Here is a 25,145-nt window from a genome sequence, read left to right as displayed (position 1 = left end):
CACACACCAACATGAAGAAGAGGGTGAGGAGGACGCAGGTGTTCGACCCCGACAGCCTCCAGGAAAACTGTGAGTCACCGACACACCAAGATACACTGGTGTGTGTGTAGGGTTGAAAAGGGGTGGAAAATTTCCAGTAAATTTCCAGAAACTTTTCATGGGAAGTTAAGCTGGGGAATTTTGGAAATATTCCAAATTGGAAACTTTCCATGGGAATTATGGGAATTTATAGGAATTATTGGGAATTTATGGGAATTAACTGGCAATTTGGGGTACTTTAAACAAACTGTATCATATCCAAACATAAATGTAAATTTTGTTTTGTCATAAGCAGACATCCATGCAAAATAATACAATTAAAAAAACATGACATTTCAACAGATTTAGTTGTGGGTAGAACTTTATCAATTAATCAATTAATAAATCAATTACGTTACTGAACAACAAAAACATGAATGTTGAGTAAAACATTACTTATTAAGGGGCAACCTTCAATTTTGTAAATCTCGGATTTATTCCCGTTTATTCCCATATATTCCCGTTAATTCCCATGGCAAGTTTCCAATTTTGAAAATTCCCGATATTTTGCAACCCTATGTGTGTGTCTGTCTGTGTGTGTGTGAAGCTGCTGACATGTGTGTGCGTGTGTGTGTTCAGGTTGTGTCCTGTGCAGGTCAAGTGATGACGATCCGGCCATGTTTGGGGAAAAGGTCACACTGAAGGAGCACAAGCTGTCCGTCCACTACCTCTGCTTGGTAAGTGTGTGTCTGTTTGTGTGTGTGTGTTTTACCAGCTGATGACACATATGTACAAATAGATGATGTGTGTGTCTGTGTGTGTGTGTGTTCAGCTGACGTCCTCCGGTGTGTACCAGCGGGGGGAGGAGGACGAGGGCGTTTTTGGTTTCCTGGTGGACGACATCAAACAGGAAGTCCGTCGCTCGACTCGACTGGTGAGGACGATCGTCTGCGGTTGTGTTTTACTGTTGTTGTCTGTGTGTGTGTGTTTGTTTTAGAGCCGCAACAGTTAATCAAACAATAATCGATTATTAAATTAATCATCAACTATTCAGATACCATAGATGACCAAATAATCGCCCGCGTGCAAATACGCGCCTGTGCTCTAATAGCCGCCGGGGTCAGAGCTCATTTGGCATAATAAACGCCGGTTCAATTAAACGCCCGGGCGATGAAGTGTTTATCATAGTCTTGCACAGAAAAAAAAAAGTTTTTTTTTAACAGCGTATCACCGGCTCTCACCTCTTCTGTCAGTCAGCCCCTCCTCTCTCTCTCTCTCTCTCGCATGCAGGCGCACACACACACACACACAGACAGACACAGACACACAAACACAGGTGCGCTAGCGGGACAGGTTGCGCTGGACTGCTAATAGACAAAGACAGATAATTGTGCTGATGTGCAGTGTTGAAATTACCGCGATCGACCCCCCCTCCCGCTATCGTTCATAACACTGATCTGATCAGCTCCCTGTGTCGCCGTAACACAGTCTTTGTATTTATTGTTTGATGTCAATAACGATGTGTCGGGAGCAGTTTTGTTCCAGTGGTCCTATGGTGACCTCCTTGTTCTTTGCATGATGGTCTGGTGCTGCTCATTGCAAAAATAAATTGTAGCCTGTTGCAAATACGCGCCTGGTTCTTATAAACGCCTGGGGTCCAAGTCGATTTAGCATATTAAACGCCCGGGCTACTAAATGGTCATCTACGGTAATCTAATAATCAGTTTGAGTCGTTTTTAAAGAAAAAAAAGTCAAAGTTCTCTGATTCCAGCTTCATAAATGTGAATATTTCTGGTTTCTCTTTGTTCCATTAATGCTTATTAAACCTCGAGAAAAGACAGCCGACGTGTGAAAACTTTCTTTATAATTCTCTTATTGAACAAAGAGAACTTTTTTTTTTGCAACCACCAGAGTCAAGTTGACGCTCTCAATAAACAACAGCCTGATTTACTGGTGGAGCTTCAGACCTAAACTGTCTTCCAGCTCTGTTTACAAACATGTCGTCTGTCTTGAAGTGAACAAACCCCTTGGTTTCTGTTTGATAGTGGTGCAACAGTTAATAGTCAATTATTAAATTAATCGTCAACTATTTTGATAATCTAATAATCAGTTTGAGTCGTTTTTTTAAAGAAAAAAAGTCAAAATTCTCTGATTTCAGCTTCTTAAATGTGAATATTTCTGGTTTCTTTGTTCCTTTATGACAATAAACTGAGTCTCTCTTTGGTTTGTGGACAAAACAAGACATTTGAGGACGATGTCGTCTGGTGGTTTGAGAAACAATGGTTGATGTTTTTAGACATTTTATTGACCAAACAACTAATCGATTAATCATTCGTGTGTGTGTGTGTGTGTGTGTGTGTCAGACGTGCAGCGGCTGTAAGAAGAAAGGCGCGTGTGTCGGCTGTAACGTCAGGAGCTGCAGGAAGATGGTTCACTTCCCCTGTGGCAGGAAACACGGCTTCATCTCCCAGTTCACCGGCATCTTCCCGTGAGTAAACACACACACACACACACACACACACACACACACACACACACACACACACACACAAACTACACAGTACACACACACACACACACACACTGACTACACAGTACACACACACACACACACACACACACACACACACACACACTGTCTACACAGTACACACACAGCAGGAAGTGTCTAGCGCTCTGGGCGTCTACTTTCCATTCAAATTGAGTTGGGCGCTCACAGCGCTCAGCGCCCTCGGTGGAAAAACGCCCTCGGCGCTTGCTTCTTTTTGTCTCGTCAATGTCACTTTTCACCGCACTGACCAATCAGAATCAAGAAGGGGCGGGACATACGTTACCGACAGCAACACAACCGGAGACGTGGCTCGGTTTATACAGGGTGTCCGCTGGGTCTTGAAAAGAATTAAAAGGTGATAAATCAATTTTGGGAAAAGTAACACCCTTAAAAAGTATAAAAAAAGTATTTTCACAACTTTATAAAGTCTTACATTTTCAAGGTGTTTTTTCTGAATTAGCTGTCCAAGAGTTTGAGTCCTAAAAAACATTGTAAAAGTGTGTGAATTTATTCATTTTATTAAAAACCAAAGATGAACCCGTACATAAAAAAGAAAAGAAGATTGTTGTTTTTGTTTTTTGAGAGTGGAGCAATGTTTTTTTTGTTTTGTTTTTTGATAAACTTTGCCTTTGATTTATTATCCCAGCCTATTTTGAATTCTGTTGTATCATAGTGGTCTATAGTCTTTATCACAAACTAAAACTGTCAAGTTAAAAGTGTCACTGGTGTAAATGGTTACAGCTTGAAGTGGCGGTGAGGTGTTAAAAAATATTGAGAAGGTCTTGAAAAAGTCTTAAAAAGGTTTTAAAATTAACTTCAAGATTCCTGTATTTACCCTGTTATATCATGAAGGTAGGCCGACCTCAGGGTCCATGTCAAAAGCTGCTAATGCTGTTGTGTATTTCTGACATTTGTTGTAGTGTTTACATTAAACAAGGCAGGAACACTGAAGTGTCAGAGGACTCGTTTTGTAACCTAGCAACAGCTGCATTCTGACGAGGGAGAGACACGTTTGTCTAAAAATGCCAAAGTCATAAAAAATCTTAAAAAGTGTTTTGAAAATGAATTTCTTAAAAGGTTTTTATAAGAGTCATAAAATGTTAAAGTTTAAAATGTTGTTATAGACGTCTTAGAATATCTGTAAAACGTCATTAAATATCCTCAAGTCGGTTTAAAATGTTCAGAAGTCTTTAAAGAGATAAACTCTTAGTTAAAAAGTCATAGAAAGGTTTTACAACAAAGTCTTTAAAAAAGTCTGAAACGTCTGCAAGTCAAAAAGTTTTTAAATGTTTTTCTTTTTAAAGGCTCAAAGCAAAGTGTTTTAAAATGTCTGTGTGTGTGTGTGTGTGTGTGTGTGTGTGTGTGTCTCTTTGTGCAGGTCCTACTGTCCGGACCACGGTCCGTCTCAGACTCTGAGTGTCGGCTCAGACTTCAGCCTCCCTCAGTCCTGCTCCGTCTGTCTGGACGCCATCGAGCCCGTCCTGTCCTACTCCGTCCTCAAGTGTCCCTGTTGCCACGGCAGCTGGTTCCACCGCGACTGCGTCCAGGTATGAAGACCCCTGTTAGTCTGTCTGTCTGTGTGTAGGAAAGGTCAGCAGGTCAATCTGAGAATAAAACTATTGTTAAAATCTGTCCGTGGTGCAGTGACACTAACAACCTCTGATACGGTATCATTAAAGGAGAATTCCGGTCATTTTTGACCCCTAAATCGTTGTCCTGATGGTCACCCAGTGTTGGTTGGAGCAAAAAACGCGACTAAAATTGATGCAGGTAAACCGGAGTTACCATGGCTACCCGGTGCTAGGGATAGCGACAACGCTAACCTATGGGGGCAATTCTTTCAACCACAACAAACACTCAGAAAACAATCAGATATCTGTGGTCCATGACTGGAATCCTTAGAGACACCACTGAACTCATATAGTGGACAGTATACATGGATGCAAACAGCGGCCGAAAAGCGCAACTCGCTTTTTTCATGACCAATTAGGTGACTTGTGTGAATCGTTCAGATCTGAAGAGTTTTTGTTTTTGAGGGGGGGGGGGGGGGGGTCCCAGCGTCTCAGCGTCTCAGCTGGGGTCAGTAAAATGTTTTTCTAACAGGCTGACAGTGACAATCACGTGAAACTGGTTGCAACTCATGGTTGTCTCTGATTATACTGATAACAGCCGACCTCCAATGTAGACGTGCGCCGTGCGCGCTCATTAAAGCGCCGCGTAGTCGTCCCCCCACCCCCACCCTGCATGTCCGTGGAGCTGTGCGCCGCAGGTGTTTCCACGGAGCTCTGCCCCGTTTCAGAGGTGAAGGAAGCCCTAAGTGGAAAGACATCGTCTCCGCGATGTAGAATGTGTTCAATTCAAAAAGTGAAACTAACACATTATATATGTAGTGCCCTTCCTACAATATATATGTCCATTACACACTGAATGAAACATCCCATGTCTTTATTTATTCCGTTTATTTTAATAGTAATAATTATGACTAACATTCAGTGAAGACCTAAAATTCAGTATCAAGAAACTGAAGTATTGCAAAGGATTTTTTTTTAAAGTATTTTTAATATAGAAATGTTGGCCTTCTGAAAACTATGTCCATCTATATGCACTCAATACTTGACTTTTCTTTTTTTTTCTGTGATATTGTAGCACCCCCCCCCCGCCAGACGGGCCGTTTGCATCCCTGAGTAGAAACAGTAGAAACTTTGTGTTTTTGCATGTAGCCACTCACCTCAGATAGCCCAACTCTGAAACATCCCAGAAAGACATTACTATCCCATCACAGAGCGCCTGCTCTCCCCGCCACAGAAACTAACACTTTGTCCTTGTTGTGATGATTTCTTTACTAAAATAAACAGTCTGAGATATTATGGACATCACCACTGCACTGCTCCACCGTTTATTTTGTGTGTGTGTGTCAGCGTCAGGCCCACAGCGCCGGCCTCTTCTTCTTCAGGTGCACGCTCTGCAACAACAAGGAGAACTTCCAGGAGGAGATGCTGCGGATGGGCGTCTTCATCCCCGAGAGGTAACGCACCGTCGCCATGGAGACGCACACACACACACACACATATGGACTGCTAGCTCACTGCGTGTCCCGTCCTGTCCCGTCCTGCAGAGATGCATCATGGGAGTTGGAGGCGAACGCGTACTCGGAGCTGCTGGAGGTTTACAGACGCTGCGACGCGCTCAGCTGCCTCTGCAACGGCGGCCGATCGCACTCAGCCAAGACCGGGTACGAGCTCATCGACCAATCAGAACCAGATCACCGACCAATCAGAACCAGGTCATCGACCAATCAGAACCAGTTCACCGACCAATCAGAACCAGATCACCGACCAATCAGAACCAGGTCATCGACCAATCAGAACCAGGGCGTGACGTTGAGTTGAACACTGAGGGAGGAAAACTGTAAATAGGTTCTATAATAACGGCTATTTCGCTTCAATTTCAAGGGGGAGACATAAGACAACAATGAATAACATTGAATCGTTCACTTCAAGTACTTCACATTAAACAAAGCACCTTAGAAATAATTTAATTTTTTGTTTAGTTTAATAAGTTTATTTGTATCAGGGACAATGTACAAAATAACATTAGTCTCGAAATGAGAAGAGATGCCTTGTAGCGGATTTATCTCACTAGCTACTTTCCATCCGTAGTCTCTGGGTAGGTGAATAAGAACAATAGAAAGGTAAGAATTATCAATTTACACATGCAGCGTTCTAAACATCCATACACATGTGCATAATACACCCTCTCACACATCACAAACACTCAAAACATATTTCATATCAGAAAGAAACATACAGTTATTAAAATACTTCACACTTTGCCAAGGTTAAAAATAATTTAGGCTCATGATTAATGATTAATGCTGCCATGATTAATGCTGACATGACTGATTTAATTTATTGGTTTATTTGACAGGGACAGTGCAACACTGATCAACAGAATTTAAAATAAACTAAATGACTTGTTATAATTTAAAATCATCTTAAAAGTGGTAACTAGTTTTTTTTTAACCTTCATGGATCTTATATGAAACAAAACAAAAACTTTTGGGCGACTATCAGCAGAATACGTCTGTGTCTATGTGTCGTAGTTACAACAATATAGAGAAAAAAGTCTCTTTTTTTACTGCTAAATTGAGAAAATCGACCACATTGTCGTTTTTATAATACTTAACATTCATTATCAATCATTATGATATGATATTGGGGGGTTTTAGTTGCTGGTTTGGATTATTGGGTGGGTTGCAACCAGGGTTATTATAGTTGATTTTATTATAGTTATATGTTAATTAACTGAGAGAACAATGAAACAATTTCTCTCCTATTTCATTGTACAGTTATGCATTTTTAAACTAAAACTAAGACTAAATCAAAACTCAAACGAAGACTAAATAAAATCTAAATAAAAACTAGTCAATTCCTCATTGCTAAACTAAAACTGCTTCATCACTTGTTGAACTCACTAAAACTAAAAAATCAAACTGAAAAACTAAATGAAAATAAAAACTAATGAACATTTAAAACAATAACAACCTTTTTAAGGTTTTAAACCACAACCCCTCCTGTCTCTGACCGTCTGCTGTCTCAGGTGGTTCGAGGTGATCCGCTGTCGGCTCTGTGGCTCCAGAGGAACTCACAGGAAGTGTTCGGGTCTGAAGCTGGACACGCGGGACTGGGCCTGCTCCGACTGCACGCAGGCCACCGACGGCCGAGGTCTGACCCGTCATGTGACTGTCTGACTGTCTGACTGTGCTGCGCTCTGATTGGTTGATTCCATGTGAACCGTCTCGTGTCTCTGTCTCGTGCAGCTTCTCTGGTCTCGTCTCCTCTCGGCGGTCAGAGGAGGAGCCTCCTGTCCAAACGCCGCCTGTCGCCCATCCACTCCCCCGCCAGCCGCAAGAGGTACGACAATCCAACGCACCCGTTCACCTGCCTCAGGCGTTATCAGCATTTATAGAGAGCCGAAAGCAGGAAGTAACGTCGCCATGGGACCTCAATTCGGTCTCAAGTCTCCATGTAGTAAGTGAACGGGAGTCAAAATTATATTTCGTGATCCGATTGAATTGTGTCATGAGAAAAATATACGACCTTAACCTACTGAAAACATCACGTTTCATGCCAAAAAAATCAGCAGTTTGTCATAAAACGGCAAGGGAAGAATGTATTTTGCATGAAAACCGCTCTCAGATCTGGTGTCCCACAAAACATACGTCACCAACTGACACAGGAAACGGCGCCATGTGGTGTGTGACCACCTGTAGCGACCTGTAGTCTTTAGTTTTACAACAAACTGCTGATTTCTCGGCATGAAACGTGATGTTTTCAGTAGGTTAAGGTCAGAGATTTTTCTCATGACATAATTGAATCGGATCACAAAATAAAATTTTGACTCCCGTTCACTTACATGGAGATTTTTCCGAATTGAGGACCGTTACTTCCTGCCTCCCCGTTTCCTGTCTGTCTCAACTGTGCTATCCATAAAGGCATAAATGCCCAAAAAATATACTTAAAAAAAAATAAGAAAACCAGCACATAATTTGAATGAGATCAATAGTAACGAACGAGAGTTTAGCTATATATCATATTTTTCATGCCCTATCACCGTTTAGACAAATCTGAAATGATTGAAGACACATTACTATTTCTGTGTGTGTGTTTTGTGTTGCTATGTGTTGTATTTATTCAGTTTGGGGGAATCACAGTGTCTAGAAAGCATCAGTGGCTCAGCTGACAGGGACAGCTAACGGTAGCTAAGCTAACGGTAGCTAAGCTAACGGCGGTAGCTAAGCTAACGGTAGCTAAGCTAACTGTAGCTAAGCTAACAGCAGGACGTCAGCTGTTAAAACCCTCCCGTTGTGGGACACGACATGAAACTACTCCAGTTAGCTCAGTCATGTTGGAACTCAGATATCCGCTGGAGAAAATATTTTTTCATGGAGCGTTTATTGAGTCACTGAGTTATTAAAGTTAAACAGGTAGCTAACCGTTAGCCCAGCTAATCTCTGATAACCATGACTAATTACAAGAACGTGCACACAGAAATAGTAATGTTTGTCCAATCATTGGTTTTATAAACTTTACAAACATCAGATTATTATTTGATCCAACATTCATTATCAATCATTATGATATGATATTGGGGGGTTTTAGTTGCTGGTTTGAATTATTGGGTGGGTTGAAACCAGGAGAGTCTCTTCATACTACATTGATTATTGATAGACTGATAGATAGTCTACCTTATATGAAAAAAAGTGCAATGTGTGTCCTGTAAGCAATGTGATTGCTGACAGTGCAGAAAAACGGGAAGATTCAAACACATTCTGAACCATGCTGCTCCCTCACTAACATCTCTCCCTCTCTCTCCTTCTCTGTGTCTCAGGCCGTCGCTCCCCCTGTCCCCCGTCTCCCCCGTGTCCCCTGAGCAGCTGCTGCAGGCGCTGCTGCCTCAGCTGCGGCCGCTCCGCGTGCAGCCGCTGGAGGTGTGTGGGAACCAGGCTCTGGCGGCCGGTCTGGAACTGGTCCGCCGGCCCGACTTCGACCCCGCCGCCTCGCTGTCCGTCAGGTCTGTGGACTCGCCGCCTCCCCCTCCCCCCCCTCAGTTCGAGAGCTCAAGAGGGCTCATTTGTTCATTGTTCGTTTGTCTGTTGTTTCTTTTTTATTGTTTCTTTTGGATCCCCATTGGCCTTCATTGAAACGAAGACTGTTCTTCCTCGGGTCCATGTTAAACAGAGACAATTAAATCATTACAGCATTTTCACAGAAGAATTACATGAAGTCATTCAGAGTAAATGGTTTACCATGATTATAGAAGAAGAGTTACATGAAGTTATTGAACATAAATATATTAAAGCAGAAGTAAGCAATATATTTGTGTTAATATAAGTCTTAAATAGTTATATCTTCCGACAGCAATCACTTCTATAGAGTGTTTGGTCTGAAACACGGGTCTGTCAGTCACTCTGCTCTGCTCTGAGCCCAGGAGAAAACTTTCCTTGTATCCTACAAGTTTTATCCAATGAGGAGAGAGAACGGCATGCAGGGCTGTGTGTGCAGCCAAGGGACGCCGTGAATGTGGTGACGTAGGGACGAGGACTGTTATGGTGCGTTCAAGGCAGCCCGTAACTTGTGTTTTTCCAACCTGTGAAGTGGTACCAGTTCGATCTGGTACGAGTTCACGGGTCAGAAGTTACGAGTGGCCGTTATAGTGACTTTCACCGGTAAAACAGGTCGGAGAAACACGAGTGGGTTGCCTGGAACGCTACAAAGTCATAAGTTGTGACTTGAAGCTGTAATTTACGGTTTCAAAAGCCTGCCTGGAATGCAGCATTAGCCAAAACCACCGGATCGCTTACTTCTGCTTTAACATGATTATAGAAGAATTATATGAAGAACTAGAAAGCGTTCCATAAGGAAAACTGTGTGTGAATGCTGAAGCCATGATGCTAAATTAGCAGAAGACATTGACAAAGAGAGTCAGTACAGGATTAACATTCAGTAAACATGGCTTTTTTTATATACTGTATATACCGTGATAAATCAAAGACCTGTCCGGTGATAGCTGGATAGTTGAAAGTGTTGAACCAAACCAAGGGAGAAAGAGAGAGATTGTAGATTGAAGATGATAATGAGAAAATAAACCAGAGATAGAAGTAGAAGTTCTGTGTGAGGTGTGACTATTTTTGGTGAATTTAAACTAAGTATAGTTACAAACTGGAGCTCCATCTGCTCGGCTCTGAAAAGCAATGAACTGTGGTAAATGGGAGCAGAGAACTTCCTGGCTGCATTTAAGAAGTATTTAAAATTATTCTCTAAGTCTCTGTAGCCACACTTGTCCTCTGGCTCAAAATGTGGTTAAAAAAGCACAAACTGTTTCCAGAATCTTGAGTGTAGAGTTTCATTTGTAGCTTTGGTGACAGTTTAAAGAGAAAAGTTCCAGTTGCCTTTTTGGCTCTCCTGCACTCTGATGATGATCACACACTCCGATGCAATACACACTCATTGAAAAGAGAGAAATTCATCAGAAATGCTTGTGTACTTTGAAAGGCTTTATAGCAATAACGGTATAAGATATGAAACGGCTGTTTAGAAGTTCAACACTGTAAAGGTTTGTTAACAATTTAAGAGTTTAACCCTCCTGTTGTCCTCCTGGGTCAAGGAAGAAAGGAAGGAAGGAAGGACGAAGGGAAGGAAGAAAGGAAGGGAAAAGGGAAGGATAGATAGATGGAGGGAGGGAACAGATTGGGTCAAAAAGGAAGGAAGGAAGGACAAAGGGAAAGATGGGAGGAAAGAAGGAAGGAAAAGGGAAGGAAAGATAGAAGGAGGGAGGGAACAGATTGGGTTAATTGGGTCAAAAAGGAAGGAAGGGGAAAAGGATTGTGGAAAGAAGGAAGGGAAAACGGAAGGAAAGAAACATGGATGGAGAGGGAACAGATTCTTTCAAGGAAGGAAGAAGGGAAAGATGGGAGGAAAGAAAGATGGGAAAAGGGAAGGAAAGAAAGAGGGAGGGAGAGGGAACAGATCAGGTCAATTGGATCAAAAGAGGAAGGAGGAAGAAGTAAGGACAAAGGGAAGGATGGATGGATGGATGGATGGATGGATGGATGGATGGAGGAAGGGAACAGATTGGGTCAATTTGACCCTGAAGGACAACAGGAGGGTTGAAGCCTGTAGGTGAAAGTATGTGGAAGCAGTTGAGGTTCAGAGTTTAGGAGGTTGAGGACCGTTCCAATGCATTTCCTATGGCACAAGAAAATCTGAAAAAGTTTAATATTTGAAAAAGTATGAAGAATATCAAAAGGTTGAGTGACAGCAATAATATCCCAAAGAAGCTGCACAATTTGACAAATTGTTGAAGTTGCACAAAGTATGTAGAACTAAAAAGGACGGATGATGTGAGAATAATGAGAAAGAAAGATGGCTGACATGAAGAACAATAGTGTTGCTTTCAGCATTGACACTAATAACATTAAGTCATTCAGAGTACAGTAAATATATTAACATGATTATAGAGGAGTTATAAGAAAAATTGCATGAAGTTATTCAGCATAAATGTATTAACATGCATTATAGACTTCAACCTAATTTCATGACGAATCACAGCTTCCTTCAGTTTCATTTAAAAACTCGACACTATACCAGCGCGCTACAACAGCGCTATACTATACACATTACCGTCTTCTTAGGTGCATTGGTTCTGGGTATTTGTCACATACAATAATACAAGATCATTGCAGTGAAATGATGTGTGCATATGCTCCAGTGACAGGATAACAACATTAATCTGACTGAAAAGACACTGATCACTGAACATCAGATAATGAACATTCAGCAATTCATTTAAAAGGCTTAGTACTAGGACTGTCAAACCTCCCTTCAAATCAGATGCTTTTTATGTTAAATACTCAAACTTTTAATGTTTTCTTTTAGCTCATCATATAGACTACACCTATACCAGTTTATTATGTAACATTTGCAACACACTTAAGTTTTACCAACGCAATATAAAACTTCAAGAAGGGAAGTCGAAATATTATAAGTAGTGGTGCAACAGATCAGAGTTCATCCATGATCTGTTCCGATCGATCTCCACGGAGGTAAATGCAGAGACTTTTGATGAAAAACTGTCCCTGAAGGCAACACGCATCAGTGGTTTTACATGAATTTCCCTCTAAAACAACTCTGTGTGGTAACGTTGTGTTATTATCTCATAGCGTGGTGAATGTGCAGGTCACAACTTGTCCACCAGAGCGTTGTGGAGTTGTTGGATTGTGTATTTGATGAGTTTGATGAGGGAAACCAAGAAATCCCATAATGAGCCTCCGTAGCGTAGCTCTGAGCAGCTCACGGCTCTGCTCCGCCGTTCTAAAAATAGCTTGCACCGACAATTAAAGGTAACGAAACCTACTGCTGCAGAGGCTCATGGGATTTCTTGGTTTCCCTCATCAAACTCATCAAATACACAATCCAACAACTCCACAACGCTCTGGTGGACAAGTTGTGACCTGCACATTCACCACGCTATGAGATAATAACACAACGTTACCACACAGAGTTGTTTTAGAGGGAAATTCATGCAAAACCACTGATGTGCGTTGCCTTCAGGGACAGTTTTTCATCAAGCAGTCTCTGTATTTCCCTCTACAACAACTCTGTGTGGTAACGTTGTGTTATTATCTCATAGCGTGGTGAATGTGCAGGTCACAACTTGTCCACCAGAGCGTTGTGGAGTTGTTGGATTGTGTATTTGATGAGTTTGATGATGACGGAAACCAAGAAATCCCATAATGAGCCTCTGTACTAGCGTAGCTCTGAGCAGCTCACGGCTCTGCTCCGCCGTTCTAAAAATAGCTTGCACCGACAATTAAAGGTAACGAACCTACTGCTATGACTATAGGGATTATGGCAATGGACCAGTTTGACAAAATGTTGAACTATCTCTTTAACGACTTAACTTCCTATTGTCTAAAAGACGAACCAACAAACTAAAAGGCTTTGACCGTGCTTTTATTGGCGCCTCGACCTCTGACCTGCGTCTTTGTCCAGGTTCAGAGACGAGCAGCAGACTACGTTTCCCAGCAGCCCCCGGGACGGCGAGGCGGCGCAGCGCCACTTCCTGAAGCTGCTGGTGCGGCAGATCCAGGACTCGGCGGTGTTTGAGGGTCCGGACGGGTCCAAGAACCTGGCGCTGGACGCCCAAGGTACCGATCCACCGACTGCTTTTACTTTGACGGGGCTTGGGGCTTTTATTTTGAAAAACGCTGTTGCCATACACTAGAGCACTGGAAAAGTGGAGTAATGCAGCCTCTAAATAACACATCATCTGCAGAGAAACTCCTTCATTTCACCAATATTTAGTTGTGATAGGCTAGTGCTATTCCCCTCTGAGTCCGGGGTTAGCTGTTATCAACATCCGGGGTCTGTAGGTTGACCTACTGACCTCTGACCTGGATGATGTCATCTCTGAGCGCAGCGCGGCTCATTCTGATAATAATCATTCTGCTTCGGCATTCGGGTCCATTTTTATCTCAACTAGCCGGAGCTTTAGTGAGTCCAGGTTGAGGAGAGGAAGCCTGTGGAAGCTGAACTTCATCCAGCTGCTCATTTTGTTCTGACAAGTCAGAAACACGCAGAAACCAACCGTAGCATTAGCGCTAGCAACAAGCTCAGAGATGACATCATCCAGGTCAGAGGTCAGTAGGTCAACCTACAGACCCCGGATGTTGATAACAGCTAACCCCGGACTCAGAGGGGAATAGCACTAGCCTATCAGAACTAAATATTGGTGAAATGAACGAGTTTTGCGGTGGATAATGTGTTATTTAGAGGCTGCATTGCGTTGCCCCGTGTTCTCGCATTATACGGATATACGCGCCGCTCCACTGGGGCTAATTTCGTCAAAACGACTCCAAATGACACCAAAGTTATCTGGGTGAGTAAAATGATCGTATTTTATGCAAGAAATTAGGTCCAGGTTGTAAAAAAAACGGAAATTATCCTTTAAAATGCCGCGTTTTCACACGTTTGTCTATGGGGGAATCGGTTTGTTTTCCCCCCACGGCTCTGACCGGAGGTGACGTTTCCTTGGTTACTGACTCGGTGTATAACAGTGTGTCTCTGTGTGTTGTGTTGTGTTGTGTTGTGTTGTGTTGTGTGTCTGTGTGTGTGTTGTGTGTGTGTAGCGCTGCGTGACGACCTGTACTTCGACGCCGGCTGCCTCCTGGCGCTCTGTCTGCTCCACGGAGCTCCGCCTCCTTCCTTCTTCTCCGCCGCTCTCTACCAGTGTCTCTTCAACTTCCCGCCGAACCAGCCGCTCGCCGTCGCACACATGACGCCGGACACACACCTCACACACCAAGTCCGCCGGGTGAGTGCCGCCAAACACACACACACACACACACACACACACACACACACACACACACACACACACACACACACACACACACACCCTGTTCACTCTGATGGAAATTAGCTGGGATCTAAATCTGGTGCAACCATCTTTTCATTTTTTTTCTCCTTTGAATTAATAATTAATGTAATTGCACACTGTCCCTTATTAAACTAATAAACTAAACTAAACTGTATTGACATTAAAGGGACATTCCGGCTTATGTTTAAGTTTAAAGGACAATTCCAGTCAAATCCAACCTGTGGCTCTAGTTTCTAATATATTTCAGCTCTGACAGGGTATCCGTGGGGTCTTGAAAAGTATTAAAAGGTGATCAATCAATTTGGGGAAAATTAAGACCCTTAAAAAGTATTTTCACAACTTTATAAAGTCTTAAATTTTGATGGTATTTTTTCTGAATTAGCTGTCCAAGAATTTGAGTCCTAAAAAACATTGTGAAAGTGTGTGAATTTATTTATTTTATTAAAAAACAAAGATGAACCGGTACATAAAAAAGAAAATAAGATTGTTTTTTTTGTTTTTTGAGAGTGGAGCAATGTTTGTTTTTTTTTTTTTTTGATAAAATAATTGATTTATATTATCCTAACCTATGAATTCTAGTCTTTATCACAAACTAAAACTGTTCAGTTAAAAGTAGGGATGTCCCGATCCGATCACGTGATCGGAAATCGGGGTCGATCACGTGGTTTCAGACTCGATCGGAATCGGACGTTACATCCCGATCAGGAATCGGATATATTACATATCTACATGTCAGGGTTTTCCTATCTGTCTAAAGCGATGACGGGCCGCAAGGGGGGGCGTATTATTGTGAGATTGTGATATTGTTACATCCCTAGTAGAGCACAAAGAACAGAAAAATAGTGGGATGATACAGTTGATCTACATTAAAAATTTTACTGCATTGCCAAAGTATCGGATCGGGACTCGGTATCGGCAGATACTCAAAATCAAATGACTCGGACTCGGACTCGGGGGCAAAAAAATGTGATCGGGACATCCCTAGTTAAAAGTGTCACTGACGTAAATGGTAACAGCTTGAAGTGGCGGTGTATTGAAAAATATTGAGAAGGTCTTGAAAAAGTCTTAAAAAGGTGTTAAAATTAACTTCAAGGTTCCTGTATGTACCCTGTCTGACAGAATAAAAGTTTAGATTTTATTTTTTACTGCCTCCTGTTCTGCAGTAGTAAATTTCCATTACACAACATCACACAAAACTGCTGTTTCAGATGTCTTCAAACACTAGAGCTGCAACTAACTAAGTTACAAATGAATCGGTGGATTATTTAAACAATTAATCGATTAGTTGTTTGGTCAATTAAAGGTTAAAAAATGTTGAAAAACATCAATCAGTGTTTCTCAAACCACCAGGCGACGTCCTCAAATGTCTTGTTTTGTCCACAAACCAAAGAGAGACTCAGTTTATTGTCATAAAGGAACAAAGAAACCAGAAATATTCACATTGAAGAAGCTGAAATCTGAGAATTTGGGTTTTTTTTTCTTTAAAAAACTACTCAAACTGCCACCAAACACACACACACCCTGTTCACTCTGCGTTCACATTAAAGGGACATTCCGGCGTAAGTTTAAGGTTAAAGGACAATTCGAGTCAAATCCAACTTGTGGCTCTAGTTTCTAATGTTTCAGCTCTGACAGAATAAAAGTTTAGATTTTATTTTTACTGTCTCCTGTTCTGCAGTTGTAAATTTCCATTACACATCACACAAAACTTTAATTTCAGATGTCTTCAAACACTAAAGCTGCAGCTAACTAAGTTACAAGTAATAGTCCCATTTAATCAACTTTTTTAATTGCACATCAGTTGTTTCTCACTGTACAGGTGGCACACATAAATAAAATAACTTCTAAGCTTCTCTAGACATTATTATCTGGTACAAAAAACAGTGTGCATTGTCCCTGGCAAATAAATCTTGTCCCAGCCCAGCGGATGGAGAGACTTTAGGGGGTTGGGGGTTATTATTTATGGCCCTTCTCCACTAGCGCGAATCTACTCGTTTTTTTTTTTTTTTTGCTTTTCCACTAGCTCTAAAGCGCGACGTCCGACACGAGAATCAAACCCACTGATCTGTACTGAGACTCTGGGGTCTGTTCTTAACCCTTATGAACCCATGAACCCATGAACCCGTGAACCCTTCCTGTCGACAGTCTGGCGTCGTAGGTGTCTGCAAGGTCAACAGAAGATTTATTTTAACGTCAAGTGTCTGAATCTGTCAGGCCTTTCCCATGAGCAGGTGTTGCTAATGGTAAAACCCAATTTCAGCAAAATAAACAACCACATTGTCTAACAATGACATCATCACCGGTTTCAGGACCCTCTTAAATCAATTCGATGCATTTGGGTGCGAGGGCTTTACCCTCCGTAGAGATCACATGACCTATAAAAAAAAGGAAAATAAAACCTCCTTTGCGACAACCTGCAGCTTCATGACCCTGCTCAGCCAGATGGGTCAACGCATCCCTGTCTGGTTTCACTCGCAATCAAAATGTCATCGACACACTGCAGCAAAGCGCTTCTTTCTGCGGGGGGGGGGGGGGGGGGGGGGGGGTCTCAGCGTCTCAGCGTCTCAGCGTCTCAGCTCGGTTCAGTAAAATGTTTTTCTAACAGGCTGAGACAGTGACAATCACGTGAAACTGAGGCGAACTCATCCATGGTTGCCTCTGATTACACTGGTAACAGCCGACCTCCAATGTAGACGCGCGACGTGCGCGCTCATCAAAGCGGCGCGTATCCGCGTGCAGTCGGTGCGACGCCGTTTTTCCCCTGTGCATGTTCGCGGAGCTGTGCGCCGTGGACATGCACGGTTCTCTACGTTGCTGTGTCAGGCAGGTGTTTCCACGGAGCTCTGCCCCGTTTCAGAGGTGAAGGAAGCCCTGAGTGGAAAGACGTCACCTCCGCGATGTAGAATGTGTTCAATTAAAGTGCAACTAACATTATATATATATATATATATGTCCATTACACACTGAATGAAACATCCCATGTCTTTATTTATTCAGTTTATTTTAATAGTAATAATTATGACTAACATTCAGTGAAGACCTAAAATTCAGTATCTCCAAAATGGAAATATTGCAAAGGATTTTTTTTAAGCATTTTTAATCTAGAAATGTTGGCCTTGTGAAAACTATGTCCATCTATATGCACTCAATACTTAGTTGGGGTTGAACTACTGGAAATTGACTTTTCCATGATATTGTAATGTACTTATTTGTTAATGGTGTGCCCCCCCTACCCCCCCCGGGAAATTCCTCTCTTTTTTGAGAGAAGCAAAAAAGCGGGAGAAGCAAAAGCTTATCTAGTCCCGCCCCCATTACCCACAGAATAAAAATCTTTATCATAATCTTTTCTCCTTTTTTTCCTTTTTTTCCTTTGCAAAATTTAGCTGGTGCGGCTTCTATTCAGGCGCGCTTAGTCCGGAATTTACGGTATTTCTGGTGTTTTGTGCCAACCACCATCAAAACAGCCACTCGTTACTGTTATTCCAATAGAAACCAGTCACAGCAGGTACTTGATGCCTTGTATTATGGGATGGGATGGGATGGGATGGGGCCCTATTTGTACAGTTGATGAAGTTTGGGACAGTGTGTTTCCATCCGTCTGTGCTGAAGTCGCTACAACTAGAGACGTTGGTGGCTGAAGTTTTATTACACAGGAATGTACCTTTAATGTGTTGTTGTCCGTGACGACTGCCCCTAGATGGCGGAGGCGGAGTCTCTGGACGAGCTGAGGAAGGTCATGACCTCGAGCTGGGAGTTCCTGGAGCTGGCCGGCTGCAACCGACCAATCAGCAGCCTGGAGGAGAGGGAGGAGCTGGTGGAGGATCTGGTCGGTTTCACCATGATCACCAGGATGCAGCTGCCACTGCAGAGGTACACAGTGTGTGTGTGTGTGTGTGTGTGTGTGTGTGTGTGTGTGTGTGTTTGTGTGTGTGTGTGTGTGTGTGTGTGTGTGTGTGTGTGTGTGTGTGTGTGTGTCTTCAGGGTTCTTACGGATCCTCAAAAAGTCTTAAAAGGCATTGAATTCATTCATCTAAAAACAAGGCCTTAATTGGCATTAAAATGTCTTAAATCAATTTTTCAAAAGTCTTAAAAATGTTAACACATGATAAGTGGTATTTTATGGTTGTAATTAGTCTCAAATCTCAAAATAATTGGTAATATTTCGACATAGAGAAGTTAGTGGCGGCCGTCAACGCTAAATCTCTCACCGCCTCCAGCTCCAGAGTCAGTTTTTGTTTTGTTTTTCAGACTTTTTATGCATTTATTTTGAAAGGACAGCTGGAAAGAGACACAACCCAATGTTCATGTAGCAGTCACTTTACCTTGGATCACATAGGAAAGTGGGTAAAATTGTCTCTAACCCTATGTAATTGATATGGTGTTTTTTTCTTTCTTTTTTCTGCATTTGTGTTTATTGTGAAGTCGGTCTTAAATTTCATTTCAAGTGGCTTTAAAAAAGTCTTAAATTTAACTTGGCTTAAGCTGTAGGAACCCTGGTCTTGCAACCAGCGGCAACACACGGTTGTTGTGTAACTTTGTGGTTTTGTTTGTGCGTGCCGTGTTGCGCTGGTTTGCAGAAATGGTTCAGACATACAGTGGTGGAAGAGGTGAGGTCAGGTTCAGAAAGAACCAAGAGCACAATAATAAGAATACAACTATTGCATAAAAAGTCTTAAAATCTCTTTTTATATGTTGTAAATAAACATTGGACTTAAAATTAATTAAATATTTTCACATTTGAATGTGAATCAAATGATTTAAAAACAAAACATCCTTGTTAAGTTTATCCACGTTTAGTCGGTGTTGTGGTCTACTGCATAACTTTATCCAGAGCAGACACTTCTCTCGGTTGAGATGTGGCTTGGGAAAAGGTTTTAAAAATCCCCCCCGTGGCCTCTCAGGATACCTAGTGTCGGAGTTGCATGTGCCCCATGAACACCGTTTGACCATTTTAAACTTAAAATGTCAAGAAAAAACATATAAAAACGAATGAAAACTGACTAACTGCAATGCATTTCAATGGACGTGGAAGCAGAGATTGGCTGTATTCGAAACCGCATACTATACTGCTAGTACGTACTGATTTGGCCAAAATGTAGTATGTAGTATGCAGTATGCGAACAAAAGCAAAATCTGCAGTATGCGAAAAGTTCCCGGATGTCATACTGATTCGGAAAATATCTCCAGTATGCATCTGACCAGTCTACATCGCCTACTGTATCCCACAATGCAATGCTCCCCTGACGTCCTAACGTAACCAGAGCGTAACCAAAGACGGTAGTGTAGCCGTGTACCGTAACTATAGTTTAATAAAATAAAACTTAATGCAGACTGATCGGTTCATTGTAAAATATTTATTTATTTTTTGTAAATGTGGTGATTTATGTACGTAACGTTAGGCTCCACAGCCCCGAGGCAGCGCTGCTTACACACAAGAAGCTTCACTTTACATTCAAACAAACTAATGCTACTGCCACAATTGAGATTTCATCAATGAAACCAACATTAATCTCCTTAAAATAATTTAACCAGCCGGTGGTAAACCTTTAAAAACCTGCGGGTAAGTTAATTAGCGACCGTTTTCTCCTCCGGAATGACGTCGTAGTGCTGGCCGGCCGAGCACGTCAGGAGCCGGGCTGCTGCCTCTGTGATGTCCCGGTCGCTGCGGAGCTTCACTTCTCCGAAAAACATCGGAGCAAACTTTTAAACAGCCGTCGTTTGGATAAACTGGCCGTATATTTGGAGTCTTAACAGTTACTTTCTCGCATAAAAAAATATTAAAACTTAATAAAGTTACATAATTACAGCGCTAGAGCGAGAAATAAAACAGCTTTTAGCCTGTTTTACAGCTACTGCTACCGGTTGCCGTGAAATGCATTCTGGGAAACTCGTATACTGCATACTGCGATGATAACGGCGTCGGTCTGCTCAAGTAGCATACTGAATCCCACATTCAGTATGCAGTATACAGTACATTTAACGCAGTATGTAGTAGGCAGTATGGTAGTATGCGGTTTCGAAAACAGCCAATGTCCCAGTGTATGGGCTAGCTATGTGCACTGTGATTGGCTCATCGTGTTTGGGGGCGTGGCTTAGCCATAGGTCAATTAAAGGTAACGAACCTACTGCTATGACTAAAGGGATTATAGGGCAATGGGCCAATTTGACAAAATGTTGAACTATCCCTTTAAGTCTTGTTTTCTCTGCTCCCAGGCTGAGGGAGGGTCTGCAGACGTTGGGCGTCTTCGATCAGGTGATTGTCGTGTTCTTCTTCTCTACCTGTACACACACACACACACAGACACACTCACACACACACACACTCACACACACAGACACACACAGACACACACTGCCTAAAGATATAAAACTAACCACTAACATAAAGCAATTCAAAATACTAATAAAAAAGTATTTAGCAAAATAGGAAAACATGGTATATTTATATGTAGCCTATAATATGTATATGTTTATAGATCTATAGATATATATGGGTTATTATTATAATGTGTAAACTGCAAAATGAATGTATATGCTGTAATGAATGTATATGCAATATGATATGAAGTGTAAGTTGATTATTATGTTATGTTATTATTGAATGTTAGGGGTGTGACGAGATCTCATCCTACGAGATCGCGCGAGATTAAACTCGACAATATTTCTCGTCGCGTTACAAATCTGTCTCGCTAGATTGTTTTTTTTTTTTTTTTTTTTTTATGTTTTAAAAAATGTAAAGCAGGGTTTCCACTACACAGTTATAACTCTAGTCGACTTGGTTTAGGTGCTTTTCGCTGCCACTGCTTTAAAAAATCCTAGAGGAAACACTGCACATAATATTGTTTGCACTTGAAAAAAAAGAAATAAATATTTAATTTTATTTCATTTATGTTAACTTTTATAAATTTTAGTTTTAGTTTCAATTTGTGGAAGAAGACATTTATTTAAACAGGGTTCTTACGGATCCTTAAAAAGTCTTAAAAGGCATTGAATTCATTAATCTAAAAACAAGGCCTTAATTGGCATTAAAATGTCTTAACATTTTTAAGACTTTGAAAAATTGATTTAACACATGGTAAGTGGTATTTTATGGTTGTAATTAGTCTCAAATCTCTAAATAATTGGTAACATTACGACATAGAGATGTTTTATTTATTATTTTTATTTTTGAAAGGACAGCTGGAAAGAGACACAATCCAATGTTCATGTAGCAGTCACTTTACCTTGGACCACATAGGAAAGTGGGTAAAATTGTCCCTAACCCTATGTAATTGATGTGGTGTTTTTTTTCTTCTTTTTTCTGCATTTGTGTTTATTATGAAGTCGGTCTTAAATTTCATTTCAAGTGGCTTTAAAAAAGTCTTAAAAAGTCTTAAATTTAACTTGGCTTAAGCTGTAGGAACCCTGTTAAAGCTCATGCTTACATCATGCATGTAAATAGTTACAATAAAACATTTCAAAATGCATGTGCAACTCGGTTAAATAAAAGTCTGTTGGTCCAGTCAGATATTTTGTCATTGTATAGTTTTCTTAAAATCTCGTCTCGTCTCGATCTCGTGAGCTGAGTGTATCGTCACACCCCTATTGAATGTATATTTGATACTGTTGGACCCCAGGAAGAATAGCTGTGGCTTTGCTGCAGCTAATGGGGATCTGTATAATAAACAAACTAACTAACACGGTGACGCTGTGCCCTCCCTCCCCGTCTGCAGGTGCAGCTCTTCCCGTCGTCGTTCCGGCCGGTGTTCTGCGAGGCGGCCGAGCGGCTCTCTGCTCTGACGCTGGCTCAGCTCTTCACCGTCGACTTGTCTCCGCAGCCGGAGAGGACGGAGCGGGAGGCGCTCGCCCTCTCCTTCTGGAAACACTTCCTGCTCGAGTGTGAAGGTAAAACTGCTGCTGCTAATGCTGCTGCTGTTAAAGGGACAATGAGGAGTTTCTATATGGTTATAACAGGGTATCCGCGGGGTCTTGAATAGTATTAAAAGGTGATAAATCAATTTTGGGAGAATTAAGACCCTTAAAAAGTATTTTCTTGACTTTATAAAGTCTTAAATTTTGAAGGTATTTTTTCTGAATTAGCTGTCCAAGAGTTTGAGTCCTAAAAACATTGTGAAAGTGTGTGAATTTATTCACTTTATTAAAAACCAAAGATGAACCGGTACATAAAACAGAAGAAGAAGATTATTGTTTTTGTTTTTTGAGAGTGGAGCAATGTTTTTTTTTTTTTTTATTTATAAACTTTGCCTTTTATTTATTATCCCGCAGCCTATTTTGAATTCTGTTGTATCATAGTGGTCTATAGTCTTTATCACAAACTAAAACTGTTTAGTTAAAAGTGTCACTGATGTAAATTAAATGGTTACAGCTTGAAGTGGCGGTGAGGTGTTGAAAAATATTGAGAAGATCTTGAAAAAGTCTTAAAAAGGTTTTAAAATTAACTTCAAGATTCCTGTATTTACCCTGAATAAAAAAGTCTGATATTAATGTGGATGAATCTCCGTTACCACTTGTTAATGGTCCATTTTAGATAAATCTATGGTTTTGTCTCTATGGTTATTTTGTTATTATTAGTGGTGGTGGAAATGCTGGGCGAGCCGACCAGCGTTTCTTTACTTTCGGTTTCGTGGCGAGTCATGAGAATAACGCCGCCGAATCGCTCGTTCTGCCGATGGAGAAACTCCTCGTTGTCCCTTTAATGTTGCTCAGCGCTCTGATTATCAATAACTAATGAATTAACATCTGATCATCAACATTTCTCTCTTTGCTTTTCTCTCCTCCTCCTTTTCTTCCTCCTCCTCTTCCTCTTCCTCTCCTCCTCCCCCTTTCTCTTCCTCCTCCCCCCTTCCTCTTCTTCTTTCTCCTCCTCTTCCTCTCGTTCCCCTCCTCTTCTCTTCCTCCACCTTTTCATGCTCCCCTTCTTCTCGTTCCCTTCCTCTTCTTATTATCCCTCTTTTTCCTCCTCCTCCTCTCTTTCACCCTCCTCTTCTTCCTCCTCCTCTCCTTCTCTTCCTCTCCCCTCCCCCTTTCTCTTCATCCTCCTTTTCATCCTCTTGTTCCCCTCCTCTTCTCCTCCTCTCCTCCTCCCCCTTCCTCTTTTTCTTTCTCCTCTTCTTCCTCCTACTCCTCCTCCTCCTCTCTCCTTCCTCCTCCCCCTCCCCCTCTCCTCAGTTGGGAGGAGCTCCGTTTCCCTCCAGGACCTCCTCCTCTTCTCCACAGGAGCAGAGGTTCTTCCGACCGTCGGCCTCCACCCTCCTCCCTCCATCTCCTTCCTCCACCCGCTCTGCTCCTCCGCTCCCGGAGAGGAGGAGGAGCCCGGCCGACGGAGGAGGAGCAGAAGGAGGACGGAGAAGAAGGAGGAAGAGGAAGAGGAGGGAGGAGGAGGAGACTGGGGGGAGGCGGGGCTCTTCCCTCAGAGCGACTCCTCCTCCAAGCGCCTCCTCCTGCCCGTCACCTCCTCCTACGGGGCCTTCAAGAGCTCCATGGAGCAGGCCATCAGCCACCACGTGCACCTCCTCCCCACGGAGAGCTAGAGGAGCAGGAGGAGGAGCAGGAGGAGGCGCCGTCACGTCACTGATCATCGATCATCAATCAATATGATTATAAAGAGCCAGGAAGTAACGGCGCCATGGGACCTTAATTCGGAAAAAGTCGGTAACACTTTACTTGAATAGGTATTCATAAGATTGACATATGAATACTTATGACAGCTGTCGTTAAGTGTCATTCGGTAAGTTAAGTCACTTGTAATGCAAAGTTGACATTGTTTGAGATGTTTTTGTTTAGTTATTTTAGTTTTTTTTTTAGTTTATGAGTTTAATAAGGGACAATGTGCAATTACATTAATCATTTAAAGGGAAAAAAAATGAAAAGATGGTTGCACCAGATTTAGCTCCCAGCTAATTTCCATCTGTAGTCCCTACACATAACATAAAAGTAATAAAATACACAGAATACAAGCTATTATACAAAGATGAGGCATAAACAGATACAGATTGACAATGGACAACATTTAGACAACAACATGTATGAGGTTGTTCTGACAACTTGACATAAAGACCATCTAAACTGTCATAGCAGACCTAATTGCCAAACTTTAAAAAATTATGTCAAGTTCTCATAACAAGGACATCTCAAATAATGTCAACTTTGCATCAAAAGTGACATAACTTACCGAATGACACTTAACGACAGCTGTCATAAGTATTCATTGATGTTTATGACAGCTGTTATGTCATGGTTATGACAGTGTTATGTCAATCTTATGAATACGAAATAAAAAATATGAAATAATAATACGAAACGAAATAAAACTTGGACTCCCGTTCTTTTGTATGGAGACTTTTTCCGAATTAAGAACCCATGGCACCGTTACTTCCTAATTCCGCTTCGGCTCTCTATTACTATCGATGATGGCTGATAAAAAGTCCCGGGTTCTGATTCTTTGCCAGACCTCAAACGTCTCACGGTGACATCATCACGTTATAAAATGTGTCTCCTTGATTTTATAACTTTGCCTTAAAGAGCTGTTTTTAGCGTCGCCATGTTCTTATTGTACATAGACGTGTTCGTCTTTTATTGGCCGTTTCTGTTTCTGCTCGTTTTCTCGCTCTTATGTTATTTTATTTTTTATTTCACT

At 41.7% G+C, this 25,145-nt stretch overlaps 1 protein-coding gene across 1 annotated transcript; it reads left to right on the top strand.

Moving 5' to 3' along the window:
* g2e3 (G2/M-phase specific E3 ubiquitin protein ligase) lies at window positions 1–24,039 on the top strand (the record flags this gene model as incomplete). Its single annotated transcript, XM_083998800.1, has 16 exons — window positions 1–69; window positions 658–755; window positions 851–952; window positions 2,382–2,506; window positions 3,948–4,116; window positions 5,488–5,594; window positions 5,685–5,801; window positions 7,169–7,293; window positions 7,389–7,482; window positions 8,960–9,142; window positions 13,123–13,277; window positions 14,259–14,443; window positions 18,207–18,379; window positions 20,723–20,762; window positions 22,222–22,393; window positions 23,678–24,039. The coding sequence occupies exons 1-16, from the start codon at window positions 12–14 to the stop codon at window positions 24,037–24,039; spliced, it is 2,265 nt and encodes a 754-aa protein (XP_083854926.1). The 5' UTR covers window positions 1–11.
* Window positions 24,040–25,145: the final 1,106 nt, after the last annotated feature.

This window comes from Trachurus trachurus, assembly GCF_905171665.1.
Source record: "Trachurus trachurus genome assembly, chromosome: 22".
NCBI classification, from domain to species: domain Eukaryota; kingdom Metazoa; phylum Chordata; class Actinopteri; order Carangiformes; family Carangidae; genus Trachurus; species Trachurus trachurus.
The sequence above is the reverse complement of the archived record's forward strand: the minus strand, read 5'-3'. Positions and strand labels throughout refer to the sequence as shown.